The sequence below is a fragment of the Lepisosteus oculatus genome, chromosome 4, assembly GCF_040954835.1.
Source record: "Lepisosteus oculatus isolate fLepOcu1 chromosome 4, fLepOcu1.hap2, whole genome shotgun sequence".
In the NCBI taxonomy this organism is placed as follows: Eukaryota; Metazoa; Chordata; class Actinopteri; order Semionotiformes; family Lepisosteidae; genus Lepisosteus; species Lepisosteus oculatus.
The window spans coordinates 9,415,724-9,441,074 of record NC_090699.1 but is presented as its reverse complement, the minus strand read 5'-3'; the positions used below and the strand labels follow the sequence as shown (position 1 = coordinate 9,441,074).

The 25,351-nt window shown below is 46.7% G+C and overlaps 2 protein-coding genes across 2 annotated transcripts in view; one reads left to right on the top strand and one right to left on the bottom strand.

The window, feature by feature from the left end:
* Positions 1-864: 864 nt before the first annotated feature.
* myadma (myeloid associated differentiation marker a) lies at positions 865-22,892 on the top strand. Its single transcript, XM_015346060.2, has 3 exons — positions 865-1,003; positions 17,375-17,497; positions 19,138-22,892. Exon 3 carries the CDS (start codon positions 19,770-19,772, stop codon positions 20,658-20,660), a length of 891 nt encoding a protein of 296 aa, XP_015201546.1. The 5' UTR covers positions 865-1,003; positions 17,375-17,497; positions 19,138-19,769; the 3' UTR covers positions 20,661-22,892.
* LOC107077242 (tripartite motif-containing protein 14-like) overlaps positions 22,514-25,351 on the bottom strand; it is an 11,149-nt gene continuing 8,311 nt past the window's right edge. The window contains exons 6-7 of the mRNA XM_069188567.1: positions 24,977-25,122; positions 22,514-24,154 (exon numbers count right to left, since the gene is read on the bottom strand). Of these exons, the coding sequence (XP_069044668.1) occupies positions 23,619-24,154; positions 24,977-25,122 (682 nt within the window). The 3' untranslated portion in view covers positions 22,514-23,618. The remainder of the gene's footprint in view (positions 24,155-24,976; positions 25,123-25,351) is intronic.

Here is a 25,351-nt window from a genome sequence, read left to right as displayed (position 1 = left end):
AGAGGAAAGCCTGGTGAAAAGCAGGCGACCGTCTCTGCGTGTAGTGTACGCGCCCACACTGACTCCACTAGGGGCAGATCTTTAGGGGCTTTACCTTCTGGGTCGAACCGCACGCTTGTGCAACGTTGCAAGGGTTTTACTATGAAGAAAATAAATCGCAAATGGTCTTTAAATAAAGGTTGGCACAGACGAGAAGCTACTACAGACCGAGGAATAAAAGCTCGGGCTTACTTTACTATTAGAAAAGGCACGACCCCGCCCTTCTATGGTCGAGTGTAGCATTACTTGGCCAGGCGTAGGATTTCCCTGATAGGGGGTGAGGAGGTATTCTGTAATACACACATTCCTAGCGATTTGGGAATCGCTCTTTTGCTGGACGGTACCTCCCTCGCCAACACATCCCCGTCCAAAAAAAGATAAACATTAAAAATACTTGTATATAAGCCTGCGTTATACAGTATATAACGAGCGGCCTTCAGATGCAACTAATGAAAACTTGCAACCACCATTTGTTGCGCTTTATGCCTGCCGTCACATGTTAACGACGTGCCTTGCTGTGATAAAATCGGGTTTAAATATTTATAAGTCCCGCATGTTATGTGTTCAGGGGGAAGGGAGATGTTCAAGGAGAACAGAGCAAAAAGGATTCAAACCAAGCCTGATACGAAAATAAAATGTTTTGTTCGCAGGAAACGGTGAAGGAGTCTCGCAACGCCGTCGCAGGAATGGATCTCCACAGTAATCAAAGGGGGTTGGAAACAAAGCCCAGGAGTGGTGCAAGAAGAATAAATAAAACTCGAAGCTTATTCCTAATTTGTCTCAATGGGCGGGGTCCCCGCTGAGCGGTTTTCGAGGAGGTTAGCTCAATGGGCGGGGTCCTCTCTCAGCGGTGTCGGTAGTAGAAAGGCTTATAGACAGGAGACGCAGTGGCATTCGCCCTGTGCAAGCTGAGAGAGACAGGAGAGGGGGTATAGACGAGCTCGGGCACAGACAAGGGACCAAGGTAAGGTGAAAGGACTTTTACAGACATTTTCGAGCCGCGCCGCCTAGGCCAGCCATCCTGCAAAAGTGCTGCCGAGCTCCGCTACAGTAACCGGTCAGTCCCGGCGTTATTGTAAGGTGATGTCATTTTTGGCAGAAATATGTGTATGGGTGAAGCGATATAAAATAACGCGCCTTATTTAAGGGGGTTGGGGTGTATAATAAAGTTACCAGCTCAAAAAACTCCGTGCCCAGTCCGAGAGCTGACGTTTTTAGCGATGCTACCCGCTTCTCTCAGCTTTGAGGCGGATATACTGTAATAATCTCTGAGGTTTGTGTGTTCAACTCCACAGAGTTCGCCAGTGAGCTGAGGGCAGAGACAAAACGAGGGTTTCTGCGCCGCATTGTGGCGGCAGTTGGGTTTGGGAGGGGGGTTATGTAAACTTTAGTGCAATGTTATGGTCCATTGACGATGCTATTTGTAGCAACAACGGAATGTCGCATCACTCAGCCGGTACCTCCTTTTAACTACAGGCAGAGGGGCGCGGCGCTTCAAGACAGTGTCTGGAGCCCGCTGCGTGCGCGTAGACGGAGGGGGTTTCGTTTTCTGTCTTTAATGGAAGGAAAGTGTATCCTTCTTCGCTGCCGTATAGCAACAGGTCCGCTTGCGATTGCGTCTCGAGTTCAGTTTTAGGGGGTCACGGGAAGGCGCTCGCTGGAACTTCTAACACGGCACTTGAATTTCATTTAATATTTTGAGTCGTTTGGTGCTTTGACTCGAAGCAGCTTGTACCGCTTCCTCCAATCTTCTGTGTTTTGGTGAAACGAGTTGAGTAGAGTGTCTCGGGAGCAGTTCCCCATTCGGGATTCGAACCCGTAACCTCCCAGTTTCTTGTCCAAAGCGCTGACCACTTCTCTCTCCAGCTACTGCAGCCTCCTCCCTCCTTCCACCCGGAGTGTTGGGAGCTGTACGAGTTCCTTATTAACCTATGTCAGTGTCCATTCCCTCATAAATTCGTGAAATTAGCTGTCCTGTAAATTAATAGATGATGAACGGGGGAGCAGCTGCAGGGAGAAAGGCGCCGCGCTGGAGGTGAAAGGTCGAGTGATATGCGAAGCCGCAGTTTGCACAACATCTGTGGGGTCAGTCCAGACGAAAGATGGGATGATAAACTGGGATGGTAAAGATGGGCGGAGGGTGCAGGATTTCTAGGTCTCTTTAAAGTACAAGGATAACTTGTTAAAGTGGTCCTATTAAGCCAATAATTAGCTAATTTCGGTTGGTTCTTCAGAGCCGATTTAGAACGAAAAGCAGGATACACGCCCCCTCCCAGACCTTCACCTGGCAACCAACACATTGTGCATTTGCTTGTGAGAATGTGGACGTCAAGGTCATGACAGTTTGAAACTAGAGGTGATGTTTAAAAAGTTTGCCACAACCTCGGTGATAGCATTTTTTGCCCCTCCCAAACCCCTAAACATCTTACAATGGCCGGCTCACATGCTATCGGCTCACAAACTATTCAGCGCCGCGTTGCAACTTTCTTCTGTACCCGTGCTCCTCTAAAAAAAAAAAACTGAAAATAAAAAATGGGACCGACATCAACGCGTTTCACACTCCGTGAATATCAGCGCTGTTTCTTCTGAAACCACAGGACCCGATACGGGGCCGTTTCTTCAGAACTCTGAAATCCTGTGCGGTCACAAAGAGGCTGTAAAAGTGCAAGAGGAAAAATGCTATCTCAACCCTGGTGAAACCTTGGCGTAGATTGTTTGATTGCAAATTCGCAGGTTGTGGGCAGCACTTTTTGAAAAGTTTTGTTTTGGCGCTTGGCCCTGACTGTATGAGTAAGGCCAGCTGGGATCCCTGCTATAAAAGTCTCTGGCTGTGGTCTGCAGCCTGGTTAGATTTTGCAAGACTTCAGGGGCTGTCTCCACCCACGCAGAGTGGCAGGGAGTGTATGTTGCCTGAGACATGGGTTATTTCTCATTCTGGCAGAAGAGCAATCTCTTCATGTATGCAGACTACCTCGAGTCCTTTCTGCCCTCACTGTTTGAGTTATCTTCATAATGTGAACTTTCTGAATATGGATTTTTCATGACTGATGAGGCGTCCTTCGCGTTGTGATGGAGTTATACTGCGGCTTGATTTTACAATAATTTAGCATTTACAGTATTTTAAACTTTTAATGTAGACAGACCAGAGGTCACACAGCTCCTAACGGGAAACAAGGAGACACCTTGCACCAAGGAATAGACCAGAAAGTCTGGCAAACCTTCATTCTGGCCACTTCCCTTGAAAGGAATTAAATGGGATGGAAAAATCCACACTATCACTGACAGACTCTGATAGATAAAATATGAAGTGGATTGTTAGTGCAGCTTTCTGATCATCGAAATAACAAATAAATAACCTTCTATAACGTTTCTGGTTTATACAGCTGGACTTATATGTCCTCAGAGGCTGTGAAATACAGTAATGAGTACTTGAACCAATGTTCCCTCTAATTTTTAATGGCCTGTGTGTGCAAATTATTTCCCCAGTGATGAAAACGTGTGTGCACTAAGTTGAGTGTTAAATTGTGAACCTGGAATTATTTTTCTTCAATATAGTCGTTCTCATAGAAGCCTAGAGATCCAAAAGACCGGGACAGCGACTCGACGAGCCCAGTCAGAGAGACTGAGTGCCGAGCGAGCAGGAGCCGTGAGGAACGAGATGAGACGAGAGCACAGATATCGCTGATCGAGTAGCAGTAATACTGCACACAGCCGAGCTGGGCCTCTTGCAGCCAGTCTCACGTGGTCAATTCAGCATTTCTCAGTTGATGACTGTGTGTGTTTTATTATCATCATATTTTTGGGGGAATTTAATTTTTTGTGAGCAGTTCAGTTTCCTACAGTATATGCACTGATTTCATAACCTGTGTGCGCGCACACACGCACACAGTTTAGAGGGAACATTGTTTGGAACTCAGAGTATTAGTTGCCACCTTATAAAAAGATTAAGCTATGTGCTCTATATTGCAGTATGCTCTAGCAGGGGTGGCACTGCTGTGGTCTTGGGTTCAATCTCTCACTTGGGGTGCTATCTGCTTTTGTGTGTTCTCTCCATATTTGTGTCTGTTTTCTCTAGCAGCTCCGGTTACCTCCCGCAGTCCAAAGACAATACTGTACTGGCAGGTTTTTTTCTCTTCTGGGAAAACTGGCCCTGGTGTGAGTGTAACATAGAATTAATTGCCTTTTCATAAGAAACAGGAACTGATTTCACGACATCCAGCTGAGGTTTCCCCTGTGTGTAAAACTCAGGATGTGTATCTTAAGGATCAGTAGCAGCAGTGGGATTCTGCCACCTGCTGAAGCCCCTGACAGTGAACAAGCTCTGGGCGTTTGTCCATCATGAAGAGTGAGCCTGGTGTGCCTCAGGTGTGTCTTCCTGATCGTCAGCTCCACCCCTCGCCTGGGCCTTTTCCTGGGGAGGGGCTGTGAGGGTGCTGTGTGTCAGTCTCTACATACAGGAGATTCCTCTGCAGTGAGACAGCACACAGGGGGAGGGGAGATTCATGCAGCATACGCCAGCATATCCATTAACCCCAAACCCAACCTCCCCCCTCTCTGCTTGTGTGTTTTGTTGAAGAGGAGGGGGGGGGGGATCACCAGGCCTTGTACGGTCAAAGCAAACCACTGAGCTATTCCACCTTGTGTGCAGCCTTCCGGCCTGCTCAATCTTCCTGTGTAACTTTCAGCTATCAGGGTGTGCGTGTGTGAGTATGGTTTGTGCTACCTACAGCGCACACACACACACGCTCGTAGGACTAAATTAAAACTAATGCAAAAGCAGGATGGAGAAAGGGAGGCAACTTCTTGTTTGCTGAAAAAGTCCCGCGCCGACGAGCAGGCCTGTGTGTTTGGAAGCGGAGTCGAGATCCGCGAGAGCCGCCACGGCGCAGCAGTCAGTTTAAACCCAGTTCAAGATGCTTATAGTCTTGCTTTTAAAAAGCACAGCATAAAAAACGGCTGATCGCGTGTCCTTAACCCATCTTCACTCCAGCATTCTGATTTCATTCCGAAACAACCTGAATTTTACATTTTTTCCCCCCAGTCAATCGTTTCATAATTGCCATGCTTTCAGGTTTAATGACATTTTTGACTTTGACAGAACACAGGTATCATCTTGACTTAACTGGCCCGACATAATACACTACAGGCTCCCGGCATGCATTTGTAGAAGGAGATTACATTACCATTACCATTACCATGCCACAGAGACCATACAAACGCATTTCCTGATGGTAATGAGTAGTGAGAAACAGACTCTCAGAAACTAGGAAACATTACGTCTATGAGCTGAATGGCATCTGCGGAGGATTGACAGTGGAGAGGATATGAAGGGGAATAAGAGGAGAGTTGCATGGGAGGTTCAGGAATTCAAACGGGTGTGAGTCAGGGCATGCTGAGGTCTCTTCAGGAGGGGGCTCGGCACCCTGGCTCTTTTCTGGTGTCGTCTCAGCTCTGTAAACTTGGCCTGAAGCGATTCCTGAGGTACTTAGCGAAGGAAGGAGGGGCACGGACTCCAAAACGCAGCAGGCTTTAAAAAAAAAAATCAAAAACAAACTCCAGATGTTTGGAGAGGCCAAACAAACAAATCAGCGCCCTTCTGCTTTTGGTGTCAGGTTGTTTTTTTTTATGAAACCACACAGGCTGTCAGATTGGTGAACACACGGACGCTGCCTGGCTCGCCGAGCTGTAATCTGTCACCTGCGGTGTCTGCGTCTGCTTTTCCGTCATCATCATCCTCATTGGCATTTATACAGTCCCAGTCAATGTGGTGCTGCAGTGCGCTTTGGAGAAAGGAGAAAGTCAACACAAAGCAGTCGGTTTTTAGCATTACTGGGGCACGGGCGCCTCCTCCCATACCTCCTTCACAACCGCTCGACCTGGGGCTCAAAAAGCGTTTCAACAGGCTCGGCCTGTGCCGTCTGTCGTCTTCCAGAACGGAAAAGGAAAGCCTTGGCAGTATTTTCCTTTTGCAACAAAGGAGCACGTCTGGATCTTGCCCGGGCAGAGGTAGGAGCTAAGTGCAGCCGAGTGAGGGAGGTGTGCTGACAACACCTAGTTGTGTTTGTGGATCTTGGCAAGTTCAGCAGGGCCTGCTGGGAATCGCTGGCGCTGGAGGCCTCCTGACGTCGAGTCCAGTCTGACCCTTGACCAAAGTGCGCCGGTTTGATCCAGTACACATCTGATGCCCTGAACTGAGCACAAGCCCTGTGCAGCGATCCCCGAGAGAACCGCAGGCCTTCTGAAAAAGGATTGGCCCGACCCAGTCGAGACCGGATCAGGTTCCGAACGCGCCCCTATTTTGGGGAGAGCTCGTGAACCCGCCAAATCCATCTCCTTCAGGGTGCCGGAGATTGTTGCTGCAGGAGAAAGGGCCAAAGAGGATCTCTGCCCATTACGCACTCCGGCACAGGACGTGATCCATGTATGTTTTCACCTTTATTTTCACACTGAGTTAACGCAGGTAAAACTAGCGCAAGAAACGGATAAGAAAAGCTCATTCTTCTGAGCTCTAGCTTAATGGAGAGCATTCTATTACCTCTCTGGGCTCTTCTTTCCCCTTTCCAATACCATGACCAGCAATCTACCAGTTCCTTCTTACCGAACAAGCTGAACGGCCCTTCTGTAACCTTGCTTACATTCTTAGTTTAGCAACAGCTACTTTATTCCTGTGTTTTGAGCCTGATGCTCTAGTTGAATGGCCAACTTTCTAATAATGTAAGAATGAAACCCACATCCAAATCCAATCACCCCCCCTTCCCAAATAATTCCAGCATTCAATTGACTGCACCTCCTCCACACTAGTTTCGCCCAACCAAAGTGAAATCTGTAACAAGAGAGCTGAATGGTGAAAATCTCCCTGCAAGTTTTTCTTGCTCATTTCCCTAGCCTGTTCTGCAGATTTTTTTTTCCTGTGATGGTTCAATCATTACTGACCGAGAAGCTCCCCCACGCCTCCATGTCTCCCTCTCCTCTTGCTAGCAAAGAGATTCGTTATGCCATAACAACATTAAGGGAAATTAAATTTGCGAGAAGCACTGTGCTGCCTGTGACCCACTGGAAGGGCAGAAAAACCGAGAGAAGGTTCACTGAGATCGGATCAGCCTTGGCTGACTGCAGAGAGACATTCTCTGTCACAAAACAGCCTTTCTTATTTTAGGACACCACAGTTTTAGTTTGTTGCTTTTTCCCCCTCCTGCTCAAATTGTCCAGGGAATGTAAACTCCAGCTCACCCAGCAAAATCCTGTTCTGTTTTTGATGCATTTTCTAATATAGCTCTACGTTACAGAGACATTTCTATGGAATTTTTTTATGAAGCCAGAGATATTGATAGTACTTAGTATGACAGTTTAATTATCTCTATATATAAATGAAATCACAGAGGTTGTTTGGTTCTGTCATGGCAGTGTAATTCCCAGTAGCCCAGAATTGTTCTGCTAGTGGAGGCCTGGCCTTTTGGCATAGTGGAATTCAGCGTTGACTGACTAGGTACTGTGTGACTTACAGTATGAGGTGGGGCTCATCAGTGCTAACTAGCCATGCTTTGACAGTGTTGGTTTGCTGTTGTGTCCTTGTTTTGAACTGGCAGCTGCAGTTATTTCTAATATCGAGCCAAAAGAGTGTAGCAAGTCTTGAACCAGACTATATTAAGGGCTTTGCACCACCTAAGAGATCAGCGTCTCATGTTGGGGGGAAAAAAAACCTGCATGCTCGTTGGGAATGTGGCTTCACGTGGGACTGTGGCTTAACTGTGCTTTTGGACAGGTCACTTCCCTGATTCTCTGGATTAAGGGAACTGCCTTTGAGCCCTCTCCTTTGCTTTTGGTTCCTCCAGGTTGCTTTCTCACTTCTTCCATGATTGTGACGAACGTCTGTTAAGATGACTGTTCCTTGACCCTTTGATCGACAGGCCTGGGAATCCCTTGTCTGTGAGAAATAGGAAGCTCAGCAGTGAGGGGCTGAGGTGAGCAGCGAGTTTACTGTGATTGGAAAAACAGCCCTCAAAATGTCCCCAGCCGCCTCTTTGCTGCATACAAGCCGAACTGGAGCGCGGATGGCGGCTTCGCACAGCGAGGCCGTTCGCAGATTATCGCATCGCGTGAGGCGGGCGTCACTTTGGGAAAAGCTTCACGTTTCGCTTGTTACCAGCCGCGGGGAAGCCACATTTTGGTGGTGCCCTCGCAGTGTGGTGAAGGTTTTTCTTTCAGTTCATGTCTTGCAGGCCGCGAGGAGTGGCAGTGCTTGTGGCGGTGAAGGACGCGCATGTCATAAAAAACAATCGGCACTCTCTCGCAACTCTTTCCGTCTCAGGGGAGCAAATAAATATCCACTTAAAAAATGTACAAACCAGAGGTTCTGCCGTCACACAACTGTTCCTCTTTAGAGATTTTCTTCATTTCTGAATCAGTACTGAAAATGCCAGTGATCGAGTCTTAATTAGAACCTCAAAACAACAACAACAGCGTTTTATAGAGCAGTGACTGAGTGTAAGGTTGATTTTAGTTCTTGTAATTTGTACTATAACAGTGTTTAAACGCATGCTTACTGTTAGTATCTGCTAGTCGTAGCTGATTTAAAAGACGGTTAAGACTCGTGCAGAATTCAGTTTCCAGCCTTACTGTTGGAGTGACAGTTATGTCTGTGGGGGTGTTTAGTTAAGGGCTGATGCCCCTGCTGGGGAAACCAGCCTGTGTTTTTTCCTAATCGTAACCTTGCCATGTTACATTTAGCTTCCTGAACATTTAAAAGCTTCCTGTTTCTTTTTGAAGTTTGCAGGTCTTGAAATTGCGTCGCTTGTGTTTGGCGCGATTAAGGGAACGGAATTTAGTTTTGGGAGATTTCTTTTGTTTCTGCTGTTCTTTGCAGCCGAATCTATTCTCATCCAAGGTGCTTTCCAGGTTAAAAAAAAAAAACAGACTCGTTATATAAAGATGCGTATTGTAAAGTGAACAGAAAATACTTGTGCAGAGTAAAATTGAGATTAAGAGTCTTAACATCTGATAACAATATGTCAGAATCATATATCCAGTAGAATAACATCTGAAAATACTGTAGGATAACGCCAGTATGCTAAGTTGCATTTTTTCCACCTCTGTAATAAATTAGGTACTCCCCCGCGACTCTGAAATGGAAAAAGCGGTTAGAATATGGATAAATCCTCATGGTTTTCCTCTTTCCCCTTGACTTCTGCTGCAGAGAACTACACTCATGCCATGTAGTGGAAGTGCCCTGCAATATTACAGTTATCAGCGTGGGCAAACTATGATCTTATCAATGACCAGTATAGCACAACGTGGTGAAACAGTGCAAGATGGGTCGCTTTGTGTAACAATCTCCAGGAGAAGATTGTGTCACTCCAATAGTAAGGCTAGAAACTGAATTCTGCACGAGTCTTAACCGTCTTTTAAATCAGCTACGACTAGCAGATACTAACAGTAAGCATGCGTTTAAACACTGTAATAGTACAAATTACAAGAACTAAAATCAACCTTACACTCAGTCACTGCTTTATAAAACGCTGTTGTTGTTGTTTTGAGGTTCTAATTAAGACTCGATCACTGGCATTTTGTATCTACAGGAGAAGACGTTACCATGCATGGTTTTAGCATGGTGTTCTTGCAGAAGAGTGGCTTTTGTATCGCTGTCTATCTATAGCGGGGGGTGAGCCTAGATTGCCTACAGCCGACCGAGTCCAGGCTCTGAAACTCTCGCTGGCTGGCTCATGCTGTGGGTGGCACCCAGCTGGAGGCGGCACGACTGCGACTGGCATGGGCATTGGGGGTGGGGTATGTCCCTGCTGCCCACTCGCAGCTCCACACAAGGTATTCTAGTGAAGTGTGCCGAGTGGGCGCTCGGCTGTCTTGCGGCTTGGTTTCGTAGACTAGAGAGGACGAGGAGCGTGTTTTCAGTATCCTTCTCCACGTCGGAGAAAATCCCAAGTCGAGTGTGCTCGGGGTTTCCAAAAGTGCCGCGCGAAGGCAGGCCGAACACGATCGGTGATCAGATCATTGTGCACCCCAGGAACAACCAGCGTCTTGATTTCGCGTGGGCTGACAAGGGCAGGGATTTTATGAGGCATCTCGTTCTGGGGGGGGGGGGGGGGAGGGCGATTTGAGAGAGATGGCATCTTCTCGTGCCCCCCGTCCCGAACATGATTCCTCACAAAATGCCCGAACCGAAGCCTTTCCTTTCAAGCAACTGTTCAATTTGACGGGAGTCCCCATGTGTTTCACTCCCAGCGTTGTTATCCAGGACCCTCCGTAGTGCTGAAATCCACAGAAGTGCGCCGGCTGCTACTCGTGCTGCTGAAGGGAGGGAGGGAGGGAGGGAGCACTGGGCCCGCTGTAGGAAAACATCTGGAAATAATCAGAGGAAGGAAAGTCTGACATGCAGAGAGAGTGGAGAGAGGGGGCAGGGGAGAAAAATGGGCGAGTAAGCCTTTCTGCTTTTGTGCATCGCTGGTCTTTGTCACACCCGGGTTCGGAGGCGATTGTCGACATCAGTCGTAGTGAAAGGGGCTGTAAATGGATCGTTTGGGGAGCACCGACGAGGCTCCTCGCAGGGGAGAAGGTCAGAGGGGGCCGAACAGCCAGCCTGTCGTTTGTAGCCGCGCCCCTGTTCCACTGCGAGTGGCCGTGTCACACCGCCACAGGTACCAGACCCGGGTTTGGACAAGGAAAGGCCGGACACACGCTGGACGAGTCTTAAAACTGACGGCTGGTAAAAAAAAAACGGCCAGCTGGAAGGCCCCGCTGAGGCCATGCTCGGGTTCGAGCCATTGACCAAGAGGCAACTCGTGGTGCCGCCGGGGCAGAGCAGTGGCTCAGTGGCTCAGGATCTGCACTTGTGGCTGGAAGGTTGCCGGGTCAAATCCGGCAGCTGGCAGAGGAATCCTACTCCATTAACCCCAGCTGCTCCAGGGGTGCTGTATAAATGGCTGGCCCTGCGCTCTGACCCCCAGCTTCTCTCTCCCTGTCTGTGTGTCTCATGGAGAGCAAGCTGGGGTCTGCGAAAAGACACATTCCTTATACAAGAAATTGTATATGGCTAATAAAGTGATCTGATCTTTCTGGTCCGGAGTCTCTTCCCAACACAAGTCCTTCTGAATAATACGTGATTCACGGGGTCTGGGGCGTATCCCAGTTAACTGAAGAGAGGACCGGACTACGCCCCAGGAGGGACATTGCAGTCCATTGTTTTTGAACCCTCGGCCAGCAGGCATGGGTACAGTACCTTCTACTCCAGGACAAGAGAGTAGCTCCTAGTTTGAGGGCTTGAGCCCACGGCTTTCAAGTCCCAGGGCCGGGGCAGTGACCTCGTCGGGGTATTGCAGATCGTCTTGATGAATGCAATGCAGTCTAGCAGCTCTTGAACAAAATTTAGGAAATGATGCAACGTTCTCCACAGTGAGTCATAGAATTGTAGCAATTGCACATGTGGCTCTTACCAACTAGATCAATGACTATTGCAACTATTACTAACCTTATAAACAACATTGTGACTATTACTAACCTGATAAAACAACATTGCGACTATTACTGACTAGATCAATGACCACGGCGGCTAATACTAACCAGATCATACAATGAGCAGACAGAAAACTGTCTAAAGTGAGCAATCAAGCATCAATGAGCAGTGCAATGCAATGTGTGGTGCAAAGAGTCTCTCACTTCTGTTAGGTGAGAGCAACAAAGATAATCAAAGCTCTGCTTCAAAATCTGGACTGCAACACAGGAGAGAGGTCTGCCTGCTTCAGGATTTCAGTCCAGAGTCTCTGGTTCGTCCCATAGCAGGAGGCTGGAGCTCACTTGCTAGGTGCGTGAAAGGAAATAAGTGCATTTTGCAGAGCAGGTGAGCAACGAGAGCTTGCAAACACCCCCCCAAAAAAAACAGAGAAGGAGAAGCAGGGACTGATTTGCGGTTTAGAAATGAGTGGGTGGGAAATCAAGGACTGCTGCAAGAGTTCCTTTAACCAGGTGCTTGATATTTCAAATGTTCAAACATATGTTAATAATCCAAATAAGAACAAACATCAACAGTACCATCAACAATACAGTAGTGATGATGTCCTACAATTTAATACAAATCTCTTATAAATCTAGTTCAATGCACATGAATATAGAATACACTATATGTGTGTTTAATATTTATGAAACAAGCATATTTCTGATAGCTGTGGGACTACCTTTCCATGAGTGGAAGATTTAAGGACCTGCCTTATTAATTCTAGCTGTTGTACATTCTAAGGTCACAATATGTTAAAATGTGACTATCCAGTATGTACCTGGCACAATGTCTGAGCTTATCCAGAGCTGTAAACTGTTCTGTTTTGCTTTTCACTGCTGTAAAGCCAAAGAAAAAGCAGCCTTTTCTGAATTGAAGTCAGATTAACCAAATAAACATCATTCAGCAATCACAGGCAGGGACCTGGTAGGAGCTGTGTAGTAATGAATTTGCCTATGATAGGCAGACATGTGTCCAGAGGTTGTGGAGATCTGGACACCCACATTGTGACCGTCTGGAGCTTGGTATTTCTAGTAAAGCAGAGAATCCTCTTATGCTGTAATCAAACCAAAAAAGTTGTTTTTAAAATGCACAGACAGGAAAAGGAACACTGAAGGACTACTCAACCAAAGAGGACAAGCATTTGTTTAGTTTTTTGTGGGAGGGCACTTGTGTTACTCTTAATAGCATTTATTTGAATTCCATCCATGCATTTTCCCCAAACACTGTTATCTAGTTCAAGGTCACAGGAGAGCCGGAGCCTAACCTGGCAAGCAATGGGCAGGGCACACACAGATACAAACAGGGCCAGTTTTCTCAGAAACCAGTTAACCTACCAGAACACTTTTGGACTGTAAGAGAAAACCAGTGCGCCTGCTGGAAATCCACTTGAAGAAGTACAGTAATAATAATGATAATATGATAATGTTTCTTTATTAGCCCTATGCAATTTTTTGCATTAGGAATTCTTCTTTTCACATACCCCAGCTTTTCTCCATGGAGACACAGACACACAGACAGGGAGAGAAGCTTGGGGTCAGAGCGCAGGGTCTGCCATTGTACAGCACCCCTGGAGCAGTTAGGGTTAAGGGCCTTGCTCAGGGGCCCAACGGAGTAGGATTCCTCTGCCAGCCGCAGAATTTGAACCGGCAACCTTCCAGTCACAGGCGCAGATCCTTAGCCACAGAGCCACCGCTCCGCCCTAGTGGAGAACATACAAACTCCACACAGACAGCACCCCAGGAACTGAACCCAGGGCCCCAGCACTACAAGGCAGCAACTCGAATCACAGTGCCACTCGTGTATAATTCTATTCTGAAGCAGTTTTGAATGGCAGGCTATTAGGGGCCTTCTCTGGAAGCAAATTAGGGGCAAAATTTTAATTCCAGATGAGAAAGATGGGCCTGGCTTGTACTCTTTCTTGTGTTTTCATGGCACGTGTTTGTCATGAGCTTCATTAACACTGCAAGTCACCGGGGCAAAAGAATGCGAGTTAAGGCGACGAACAACGAGAAGAATCTTCTTAAAGATCTAGCGGCGAGTGCGGCAGCCATGATGATGCAGTATGGCTTTACGGAGGCAGTGCTCCCAGCGAAGAACAGCACAACGTGTCTGGAGAACGCCCTTTGGCTATGTTTGAATAACAACTGCCAAATTGAGAAAAAAAGAAGGTCCTTCTGGAAGGACAGCGAAGAGACGGGCAGAGGGGAACAGCATGGATTGAGCCTGGAGGAATGTATGAGTCACGCTCGGTTATTTCTTCTTTCCACAGTCCATAAATGATATTCTCCGGTGGTTTACTGGGGGGGATCAAATTCTAAAGTTTCTGTGTCACGGAGCCGGCCAGCGCACAAGGACCGGTCGCGTACCTAGTTTAAGCAGGAGAGCGAGGCTGGGGAATTCACTCCATCAGGGTGGGAAACTTAGTTTGAATGCCTGCGCCCTGACGAAATCTGTTTCCCTTGCCTCGGAATCCGGCCTGGACTCGTGGAAAAGAGCTCGGCGAGTGTTTACATTAGCTGCCGCGGCCCCCTTTGTGTAAACAAGCCGCACGCTTCCAGGAGTCGCGGTGTCTTCGCTCGTCTGAGCTGCGCCGGAGAGAACGCTATAAAAGGAGAGATCAGCGCCCATCCAGAGTTAAAGGCGGGATGGGAGTGGCGATTCTCGCCCGGAGACCAGGACCAGTCAGTGCTCGATGGCTTAATCAATCTCCGGCGGTTTAATCAGGCAGTTTTGAAAGCACCAGCAAAAATGTCTTACTATCCCATTCTTTTTTCCCCTTGTGTAATCACTGATGTTTTAACGTTTCAAGCGGTTCCACACGGGCTGGCGGTGCAAACGGAATTTTCCTGGGTGTCTCGCAATTTTTTTTTTCCATCCCCGCGGTCCCAATCTGCAATTTTGTTTGGGTTGCTGGAAACAGAACAGTTGTTGTTGGCCATTTATTTCCCATTTTGTAATGCTAACAAGCCCTTTACACAGTCCCCATTGATGAGTTCTAATGTTCCACTCCAGTCTAATTACTGCTGGCTTGTTTAATAATAATAATAATAATAATAATAATACACCCCTACTCTTTTCGAGAAACAGCCTGGGATTTTTAATGACCACAGAGAGTCAGGACCTAGGCGCCAATTTACAGTATAGTGTCCCCATCACTATACTGGGGCATTAGGACCCACATGGACCGCAGGGTGAGCGCCCCCTGCTGGCCCCACTAACAACTCTTCCAGCAGCAACCTTAGTTTTTCCCAGGAGGTCTCCCATCCAGGTACACCAGGTTTAGAGCAGTCGAACAAGCTCATCACAGCACCAGTCAAGAACTAAATAAACCTCGTCAAAATGGTGATGCCACCCCCTCCCCGCCCATTACTATGGTTAGTGGAGGTGCTGTTTTTAAAAAAACACATCGGAATAATAAGGATCTCTTTCGGGTCCGCTATGTTGCGGCTGTACAGCTTTCCTTTTTGAACACGCTAGTCTGTGTGAAGTCACACTAAATAAGGCCATGAGCTGCTATTTTTCCATTTTGTTCTCCTCACAGAGAAAATCATTCAGGAGTTTGTTTGCATTAAAGGAGGGGGTGGTTTTATTTTCTGCTAAATTTGCGCCCCGATTTCTGAAAACCAATGTAAAAGTTTAACCGCGAATTCGTCAGGCCAGCCAGTAAGTGCAAAAAGTAAACCTATATCGTTTATAAATAAAACTTAATAGATTTGTCTAATGTTTATAGTTCTTTTTATATTTAATTTTTCATATGTAATTTTTATATATATATATCTGTTGTATTTATGATAATTAATATTAACATTTACTTTTATATTAGTTTGATGTATTTTATTATATTATCTTAAGAGGGTATAGTGCAAATCTTTGTTTGGACAAGGCTTAAAAAAAGAAGAGACTCGCCGTGTTAAAAGACATGAACAAGGAAAAATTATTTTTTAAAACATTTTCGATCATGCAGTCATTTGGAAAGTAATTTTCCTGCTAAAAACTATACATATCCATCCATTTTCTAACTGCTTTATCCAGGCCGTAGGGGAGACGGAACCTGTCCCCTCAAACAGTGGGTACAAGGCAGAATACACCCAAAAGCAACTGCTGAATAAATAGATAAAGGACTATTATATAAAGAGATGTTGGAAAACTAGGCAAGATTTCTACTACAGCACAAAATACCTGTGGGGATATTTATTGGTCTGACCTGAAAATGATGTTGATGTTCCAATAACAGCTGAAACTGCACAAGTGTACTTGAGTTTTACAGTGAGTGTCGCATTAATGTGGGGTCCCTAACAGTTGAAGACTCCTAGACCTTTGCGGTGAGTTGGTGTTGAACTGGGCACTGGCCAGAAGGTGGAAACACATGGTGTTATTGAACAGTCATTTGGGCGGAGGTCTAATCTCATACTTCCTCTTCTTTGTAAGGTACTGTATATGAAAGCTCCCTGGCTGTACACAGCTCTGTGCATCTTTACTAGCTCCCCTTTCTCCACCTCAACTTCACCCTTTTGCGGCTGCCTCCCTGGCTCATTCCTCGTGAGTGAAGGGCGATGTGACACTGCTGATCTCCGACCAGCCCTGTCATTTCAGCCAGATGAGTCCAGACCCAATTGCTTAGCACGCTACTCCTTTATATTCGCCAGCTGTTCATCGTTGCGATTTGACTAAATAACTAGTTCAGAGGTTGGCACCTGTCCGGGCTGGGTCTCGAATACTCAGGCAGGTTCTTCCTTGTGGGTAACAGTAAGAACAGTGCAGTAAGAGTGTACAGGAGTGATATCACTCCCCCGAAAGTGTGCCATGTAGGAGCACCTAGTCTGTTGGCACAGCGGAGTTTGCATCTGTCCAGGGCGTGGCTCTGCTTCAGCCCGTGAGTAACCATGATCAGACCCTGACGGGAAGAGCTGAGCTGCACGTGTTACGCCTACATATAGGGCGGCGCAATCTGGAGACTGCACTTCTGCTGGGGGAAAGCTGGAGTGCAAACGGAACCAGATTTGAACCCGGGGCCCTGGAGCTGTGAGCTGTGACGTGAAAGCCCTACCCACCGTTCAGCAGTCAAACCCATTATATCACAAGCCTTGCCAGAGGGGGTTAGAGCTTCCTGGAGATCCCGGGACAGCGACGTCACCGTGACGTCACCAGTGGGCATCGGCAGTCTGTCCAGCTCCCTGTTCCACACATACAGGAGCTATTCAGTCAACACTGCTTCTTCCCCCTCGGGCCTCCCAGACTGCTGTCTGCATTCAGGCCTGAAAACGTCTGCTGGTGGGACTCATTACAGGCAAAAAAAAACCAGTCTCCGAGGCGGGGAGGAGAATGGGATGGGGGTCGGTTGCACTCATTTTAATTCTGGAAAGAAATACGAATGGGTAGCATTTTGCTGGCAAACGAACTGAGCCGGCAGGACCAGATGCCTTTTCTCAACTCAACTTTCTCAATAAACACATTAAATTGCCCCCAACCCCCTTTTCTTGCGTTTCTGAGCTGCTATTGTTTAGACACGTTACCTGTTATTTTTGTCTGTTCTTGTTGGATTTTGGAATATTGTTAAAACGGACCAGATTTTATTTTGGAAGGATTCCTATGTGTTTTTAGCCCTTGTGTTCACAGCACAGAAGCACAGAGAGCAGAGGCTCAGTTTTGTTGTTGTCTTCAGTGCCTCCTCCACTGATACGATCTCTAACTCTGGAGAATACAGGAGTCCAGATCTTTACGCCTTTGTGGTTCGCGCAGCCTGGCTCTAACGTGGAACTGACCGTTGCGGTTTGAACTTCTCTCCAATTCTGACTCCTCCTCTCCCTTCCTCTCCCCCTTCTCTGTCTGCAGGTGGTATTTTTCCTACGCCTGCTGCCATTGGACTTCCTTCCAACAGGAAACACCAGGGAGTCCGAGAGGACAGAGAAACCACTGTTTATTACAGCTCAAGACATACCCAGGGAGACGTGAGAGGTGAAGAACCGGGGCCCTGTCTTTACACAAAGGGTGGTAGGGGGGTGGAACAAGCTGCCCAACCATGTTGTTGAAGCCAGTTCCCTGGATTCTTATGAGAAGCTAGAAAATACCCAGAATATCAAATGCAGATTCGGTCTGTGCTGTAATTTTGTGTCGAAGATGAGCCAACCGAGTCACAATCCTCTGGATACTTGAAGAGAAACCCAGATTTTAACATTGCTCTTCAGCTGGAGGGATTAAAATGATCAATAATCCTTATATCCAATTAAAAAATAACGTTTTCATGTGAAGGTCCGCTGGTCATTGCATCACAGGATATATGCTTTGTTTCACCAAAGGGTTTAAACCTTCTAGGATCAAAGACCATGGGGAAATCTGTTGGAGATCTTAAAACATTTGGAGAAAGTGGAGATCAAGGGAAGTGACTCTTTTTGATGTTCTGCCCCAGAAGCTGAAAAACAGCTTTTGTAAATTATATTGCCTTCCTCAAAGTTTTTGCCTCATGAGCTTGACATGTTCTCAGATGACAAGGCTGCAGGCTCGCTTTGCCCTGAATTTGGTGCGGTGTCTCCACCATGTGGCGAACATGGAAAACTGCACGGAAAGGATTTTTTTTGCCTGCTGTGGCCAGCACTTAACCCACATACCCACCCAAGTCACCTCCACATGCAATCCTTTATAAACTGTTAAATAATGAAGGATTTCTCACCCCCGAACGTGGGGACCTCCACACCTGCTGGTTTAAATCCTCAGCAGAGCTGTTTGCTTAATTCCATCATTGATTGAGAAAAGCACTGCCCGGTTGAAATCTTTTTAGGCATTTTTTTCTGCTCAAGGAATGAGGATCTTGTTTCAGGAACTCAAAAGCGGAAAAAAATGAAAACCTGTGGTGCAGGTGCAGAATTATGTTCCATGATGTAATTGAATAAATATTTCCTACTGCTGTAAATTTCTCTTTGCTCACAGGATGACAGCAGGCAGATGCATCATATGGTGACAGCATGGGCTTTGATACTAGTCAGGCACAGTTAACGGTAGCCCCCATGCACCCCAGTTAAAAACCTGTTGACAGAGAACTCCTGAGCTCAAAATAAGGATTTTGTTAGCAATTACTCATTTGCTTTTACAATTCTGCCTGCATAAACACATAGATACTTACATGTACAACTAGCATGCTACACAACATTTCATGTGCTGCATTTTAAATTCAACATGCCGCAACCTGGCACAGAGTTTAGTATTGCTGTTTGATTCCCATGGTACTGTGCTTGGAGTTTGTATGTTTAGCCCTACTTTCACGTTGGGTTTCCTTTGGGTGCTCCAGGTTTCTCCCACAGTCCAAATGCTGGTAGGTCAGTGGGCTGCTGGGAAAATCGGTGTATCCTCCTTGTGCCTGTTGCATGCTGGGATAGGCTCTGGCTCCCCCTGTGACACTGTATTGGATCAAGCAGTTTGAAAATGGATCCTCGGATCCATCCACCAAGAAACATACTATAGTTACTTGTTTGCTCTACGTGCGTGATCCTGCAGTGGAGCTACAAAAAAAAGCAAGGTTGTATGATATTCCCTAAATCAGTCTTCAGTGCCTCGCTGAGAAATTCCTGTTGACTCGTCTTTTGTCATTTCTCTTCCTCAAGGCTGCTGTCTCGCCTCTCTCCCGAAACTGAGACGTCGCTTCGAGAAAAGGGGGCTGCCAGCCGTGACTCCCACCAGCGAGAAAAGAGCTACGGAGGCCTGAGAGACTGGTCCATTCCCAAGAACTTAAGACCTGAATTCCCGGATTGGGAAGATAGCGGTTCGAAATCGGCAAAGATCACCAGATTTCCTATCCTTGTTCGGAGTTCCGGTTGTCTGTTCTGCACAGCTTCCCGTTTGATTGCCCATTCCAGCGCAGATTGGTCCCTTTTGTAACCTGCGTCATCTGCTCCCATTCAGGGCTCTGCTGTTAACTTGCCGTAGGAGTTTGTCTCTTGTAAAGCCACTCGGCGTTTCTCAAAAAGCTGAACACACAGCCACACATTCCCTGGTGAGCAGACAGAAACGGCTGTGGTGAGGTCCTGGAGTCAAAGACACACACAAAATCACAAGCTTGCCCAAAGCGTGCATATCTTTAAAGTTAAGAGATTTCTTCCTGTTCAGTAGATTTAGAGCACAAAATCTTTGTAGATTATTTCCAAAACAGACCATTCTGATAGCTCGGTTAACAGGACACCCATACTTTCTTTACTTTCCAAGCGTTTCCGGGAAAAGTTTCACGCCAACAGTCAAGATGCCCGTAGTGATTCCCACCCTGCAGTCCTCTCCTCTGCTCTTTGCGCGTCTGGCGGCTCTGGTTTTGTCCTGCGTGGCCTTCAGCCTGGCAGTGCACGGGGCTCAGCTCGGCCATGGCACCGGCGACTGGTGCATCTTCTGCTGGAGCTTCAGCTTCGCCGGGACGCTGCTGGTGCTGCTGGTGGAGCTGTTCGGCCTGCAGGCCCGAGCCCCCGTCTCCTGGCGCAACTTCCCCATCACCTTCGCCTCCTACGCCGCCCTGCTCTGCCTCTCGGCCTCCATCATCTTCCCCCTGTACTTCCTGAAGGGCTACTCCAGCACCTACTCGTCGCGGGATTATCGGATCGCCGTGGCCGTCTTCTCGTGCCTGGCCACCCTGGCCTACATCTGCGAGGTGTCCATCAGCAAGGCCCGGCCCGGAGAAGTGGCCGGCTACATGGCCACGGCGCCGGGCCTGCTGAAGGTGTGCGAGACCTTCGTGGCCTGCGTCATCTTCGTCTTCATCAGCGACCCGGTGTCGTACGACGACCACGCCGCCCTCAAGTGGTGCCTGGCCGTCTACTGCATCTGCTTCATCATCTCGGCGGCCATCATCGTGCTGTGCGTGGGGGAGTGCACCGGCTGCCTCCCCTTCCCCTTCGCCCGCTTCCTGAGTGCCTACGCCCTGCTGGCCGTCCTCATGTACGCCACCGCCACCGTCATCTGGCCCATTTACAAGTTCGACAGCCGCTACGGAGGGCACACGCGGCGCACCTCTGGGTGCAGTCAGACTGTTGGCCTCTGCTACTGGGACAAGCTGGTGGCCGTCTCCATCCTCACCGCCCTCAATTTCATCCTCTACCTGGCCGACCTCTTTTATTCGGCTCGTCTGGTTTTCGTCAAAGTGTGATGCCCCTCCTCCCCCCCTGCACCCCTTCCCCGGTATTCTCTACTCTCTGCCCCCTCCCCGTTTGCGATGTGACGTGCAGCAGCTTTCCAAATAAGAAAACGAGTGAAAATATCGAACGCGCGTTTCCTCGGCTTTCCCCGTCCTCGAGTTCATTTTCGGCCGCCTTCTCGCTCTGTTCCCAAATATTAGCTCCCGAAACGACTCTGGATCCCACCGCCAAAGGTTTGAAAAAGTCCTCTCGCGAAGCAATGTATTGTTGTAGGTTAAAGGTTGTGCTGTCCATATTCAACAGTAGACCCACGTGTAATGTTGACGTTCGGAAGTCCCACAGTTGCAAATCGCGATACAACTGTGCTTGAATAAGCTGTTCCCGTGTTCGGTTCTTGCCAGAATGATACTGACAATGCCAACAACTACACTTGGAAAATTTAGATCTGTAGAATGGAACTGAGCTCCTCAGAAGCCAACAAATGCCCAAACGTGCTTAATTTGTCTTTTTTTGTATTTTTTATTCAAGCGAATCTGACCAAATTCCCATCACCTCTTGTGCCTTCTTGACAGGATTTTCAGGCCTCACTTGGACAAAGGTTTTTTTTTCCTCCAAAGAAGTATACGAGTAGTAATTTCTTTTTTTACTGCTGTTTTTTTATTGCGTACATATAATAATTGTAGTGCAAAACTGTAATTTTAGGTCTGTCCGAAAGGCTGAGTAGTTTCCGTATCTTGGGCACGACGTGATGTCCTGCATCATTGCTTCAGGTTCACACACACACACACTTGCCCTGGGGAGCCTGCGTCGTTTTCAAATCAACCAGCAAATCCCCAGAGAATTTGTCCGATTTCCACAATGCCTTTCGGAGATCTTCAACCAAATCAGAGGACAGTCGCTCAGCTTTTATACTTGTGTCCAACAAGCAGTTTGGTACCATTTCTTTTTTTCTTCTTGTTCGAAAGCCTGCAGCTCAAACCCTCAAGTTCCACGAGGCTCCTCTGTTCATCACCCTTGAACACGGCTGATGTTAACGCCCCCTCACGCAGAACGCCAGAGCACGGACACGTTTTGCCGTCCTTTAACAGAGAAAACAACTGTTAACAGTATCTAGAAACGAGTTTCCGGGGAGTGGAATCCCAAGGAAGGTCAGAGTTTGACTGTAAGGGAGTCAGGTAGGATGCACATCATTAGGAAGAGGGACAAGCTATCCCAAGACCAGAAATCTCCTTGGGTTTGAGTTCCAGCTCTGTCACCTCACTGATAGTATTTCCTAAATTGAACAGCTTCACACTTTTCCTGTTTTCCCAAAGCAATGACATTGTAATTGATGTAAGACTCATTTCTTTCCTCTTCATTTTTAAGATACATTTTTTTTTCCTTCAAATCATATTTATGTGCTATTACCTTTTTTAATGGCTTCTTGATTTCAGTGGAGACCTTTGCGACACATCCTGCCCGCTTGGTAGTTTTATTGAATTATCTGTAACTTGGCATGGATGTGTTAAAAAGATGACAAGGTGTACAATTTGTATGATTTGCATAAAACAAAACAGAAAAGGTCAAACCTGCATCTGAAAAAAGCTTAATTTTGATGGTAGTTGAGAAGTAATTTGTAACACTAGCCTTTCACAGACTACTGAAAGTCTTTGACAGACCAGTTTGCTTTAGGTGGAGTTGTTTCTTTAGGTGTCTGAAGTCACTGTCCATTTTCTACCAGCCAAAACTCACAGATACAGCATGTAAGAAGGAAAATGTTGTTTTTGTTGGAACTGCATCAATCGGATTAACAACACATTATATTATCAGTAGAGATGGCATAATGTAGTAGACCTACATATCCAGAAAGTGAGAATACAATACCAAAGATTTAACCAAAGATTTATTTGGGTTCTCAAACAGATGAAGTGAAACATTTGACCAATTTTGGAAAGAAAATGCAGCAATACTTGAGAAGCAGTATGTGTGTATCTTTGTTTACAGATGTTTGGGGACACAGCTAGATCTGCTAGACACCCCAAAATGTCTCACACTTCCGTCGTACAATGAAGTGACTTCGGGTACCAATGGAACTAGCCTTACGAAAGATCTGAACCTTTACAGCTGACCTTAACATGCCTCGGGACACACTCTGTTCTTTCACATTTTATATGCTTTTGTATTGCAGTATCATAATCTGTACATGTAGTTGCCAAAACCAGTATTACTGTACTATTCAGTGTTGAATAAAGCAAAGAAAATGACATTCTGTGCAGATGTGATTGTGTATTTAACCTGCATCGTTTTCAGCTCACAGGTTTCCTGAGTAGTTTAGTTGTTGTTTGGAGAAATAGAGACTGCTATTAGAGGCTCAAATTTAGATGCTACTTCGTACAAGTTCAGTGTTAGAGAGGCTAGGCTTTTCTAGGTCTATTCAAAGTGTTAGGGTTATTTTATGTCTAAGAGAGACTTTTCATGTTTGTTAATGTCACAGAACTGACCAGGAAAGGCTGCATTATTAAAAAAATGTACAAGAAGAAATTTAAGTAAGAAAGGTAAGTTTTGAGAATTACCGTAGAAGATCTAGAGTAGTTTTGGGTGAGCACCTATATTTGTACACACCCATCATCTGCAGTATCTAGCATGAGATTTAATAGTACAGACACCAGTGGTTATGAGTGATGCATTAGGAAACTTTGTAAATGAACTGTTCAGCTAGAGTTACAGGTGGGGGCTAGGCATTGCACTGCAGACCCCAAAAGACAGACAGCATCTCAAGGACTTGGTCAGAAGTCATTTCATTTGCTGAAATAGTTAAAGTAGGTAGATATGTAGTCTTGAGAACAGAGAGCGAGCTGCACAATAAAACTGGTTGCGAAACAAAACTAATGCGGGGATTAAATGCCCTAAAATCACTGAATTCTGGAAGAGCTGCATTTTAGTGTGCTGCACATATGAACGCAGTTTCACGTGTATTATACTAATTCTTTTCACATCTTTACGATTGAGATGCTGCTTACTCCTTGACCGGAAAACACAGCAAACCCCAGGCAGACGGGCTGGGTGAAGGTGGTGGAGAAGGTGTGTAAGTGGGTCAGTGTGTCTCCCACGTCGTGGAGGGACACAGTGCTGGCACCGTAGTCCAGGGACAGTGCCACCCTGCTGTGGGTCAGAGTGACTGGCAGAGCTGTCTCTCTATTGTCGTGCCAAGCTGATAGCCTTTTCTCATTCATTCTAATGCTCCACGAATCTTTACCGCGCCCCAAGCACCGACCATCTTCACGCCCTTTCCTCTTAATGGTGTTGTAGGCAACACCTACTCTCCAACCTCCTTGCACCTCTATTTCCCAGTAATGAGTCCCTGAAGAGATGCTCTGTAAGGTCAGAACTTGCTCGTAATGGTCAAATCTATCTGGGTGGTCAGGATAGGACTGACTTCTGCCAACATTTGTCGCTGACAGCAGGTCATCGGAGATCTTTATAAAGGGGTGTGCTGTGTTCACATCCAAGGCTGGCAGGTCACCACCTGAAACACAAGACTATAGACTTACACAGTGCTGTATTCAATCTGAATTGTATTCAATCAAGATAAACTCTCAGGCATGGCTGCAACTCATTAAGTGCCTTGGGTAAGGTCCACTGCAGTGACCAGATGGAAACAGTGGGCAGGAGAGGGGAGACAGAATTCAGGCACAGGCTCTGGTGGAAGCAGACAGGGTAGATAGCCAAGAGTGAAACTATAACTGCAACGCAAACACACAAACAGAGATATAGTCAGCCAGGCAGGGGTCAAGCCAGGAGGAACAGAACTGAAGTACAAGGGAAGGTCTGAAGGAGAGTCGTAACAGGCAGGGTTCAAAACACAGGAGTGGTCACACAGGCAGTCCGAGTACGAGTCGAAACCCCTTGAGAGATGGTCAGAATGCAGGGGAAAATCCAAACCCAGGGTCAGACAAAGAGATTCAAGCTGAGGAGTTCAGAACTAAGAGTACAAGCAAGAACGCCCAGACTGGAGAGGAAAAAATGGATGACTGCCAAAGCCAGGCTTAAATATCTGACGGAAACAGACAAGTGTACATGTCAGGAAGGAAACAGGTAAGTGTCAGCTCAATTGGGCATATATACAGTGATAATACACTGGATCTCATCATCACGGCAACTTGGGCGGTTGCCTTGGAAATATGGGTGCATGAGTCAGTGTCCCCATGGGTACAGCAGCCTTGCATTCACTCCAAATAATGGTTGGTCTCAAATAACTAAAACTGCTAAAATGTCCCCCTCAAACAATGCAAACCACATGTGGTGTTTTTATAACACCGTATATTCATACAGCATCTCCAGGACTCACAGCATCTGCTCTTCAGCTGCCGTATCTGCACCAGTGCGTCAGCAGTGAAGTTCCTGGATCTGCTGTCCATGACTCCAAATGTCTCTTTCCGGTTCAGGTACAATGGATCAGGTTTCAACAGAGGAGTCTCCAGGTCTTTACAGATTCTGTTAATAAGGCAATGAATTATGTTAAAATATTACAATAACATTAAGTACCTATTAAAATAGATACTGTTGAGTTTTTTTTTTATTGGAGGTTACTGGATAACTATACACAAGGTGCAGACTCCTCACAATGAGATACTGAAGAACAAGCGCATTTTCTCAAGGTTTCTTATCATATTTCAACGACTGCTGTGTGAGGTTCTTTACTAACGATCGACACCACACAAGT

Bases quoted from the DNA above. Each gene is read 5' to 3' on its own strand.
- myadma (XM_015346060.2), top strand. From the start codon at position 19,770: ATGCCCGTAGTGATTCCCACCCTGCAGTCCTCTCCTCTGCTCTTTGCG.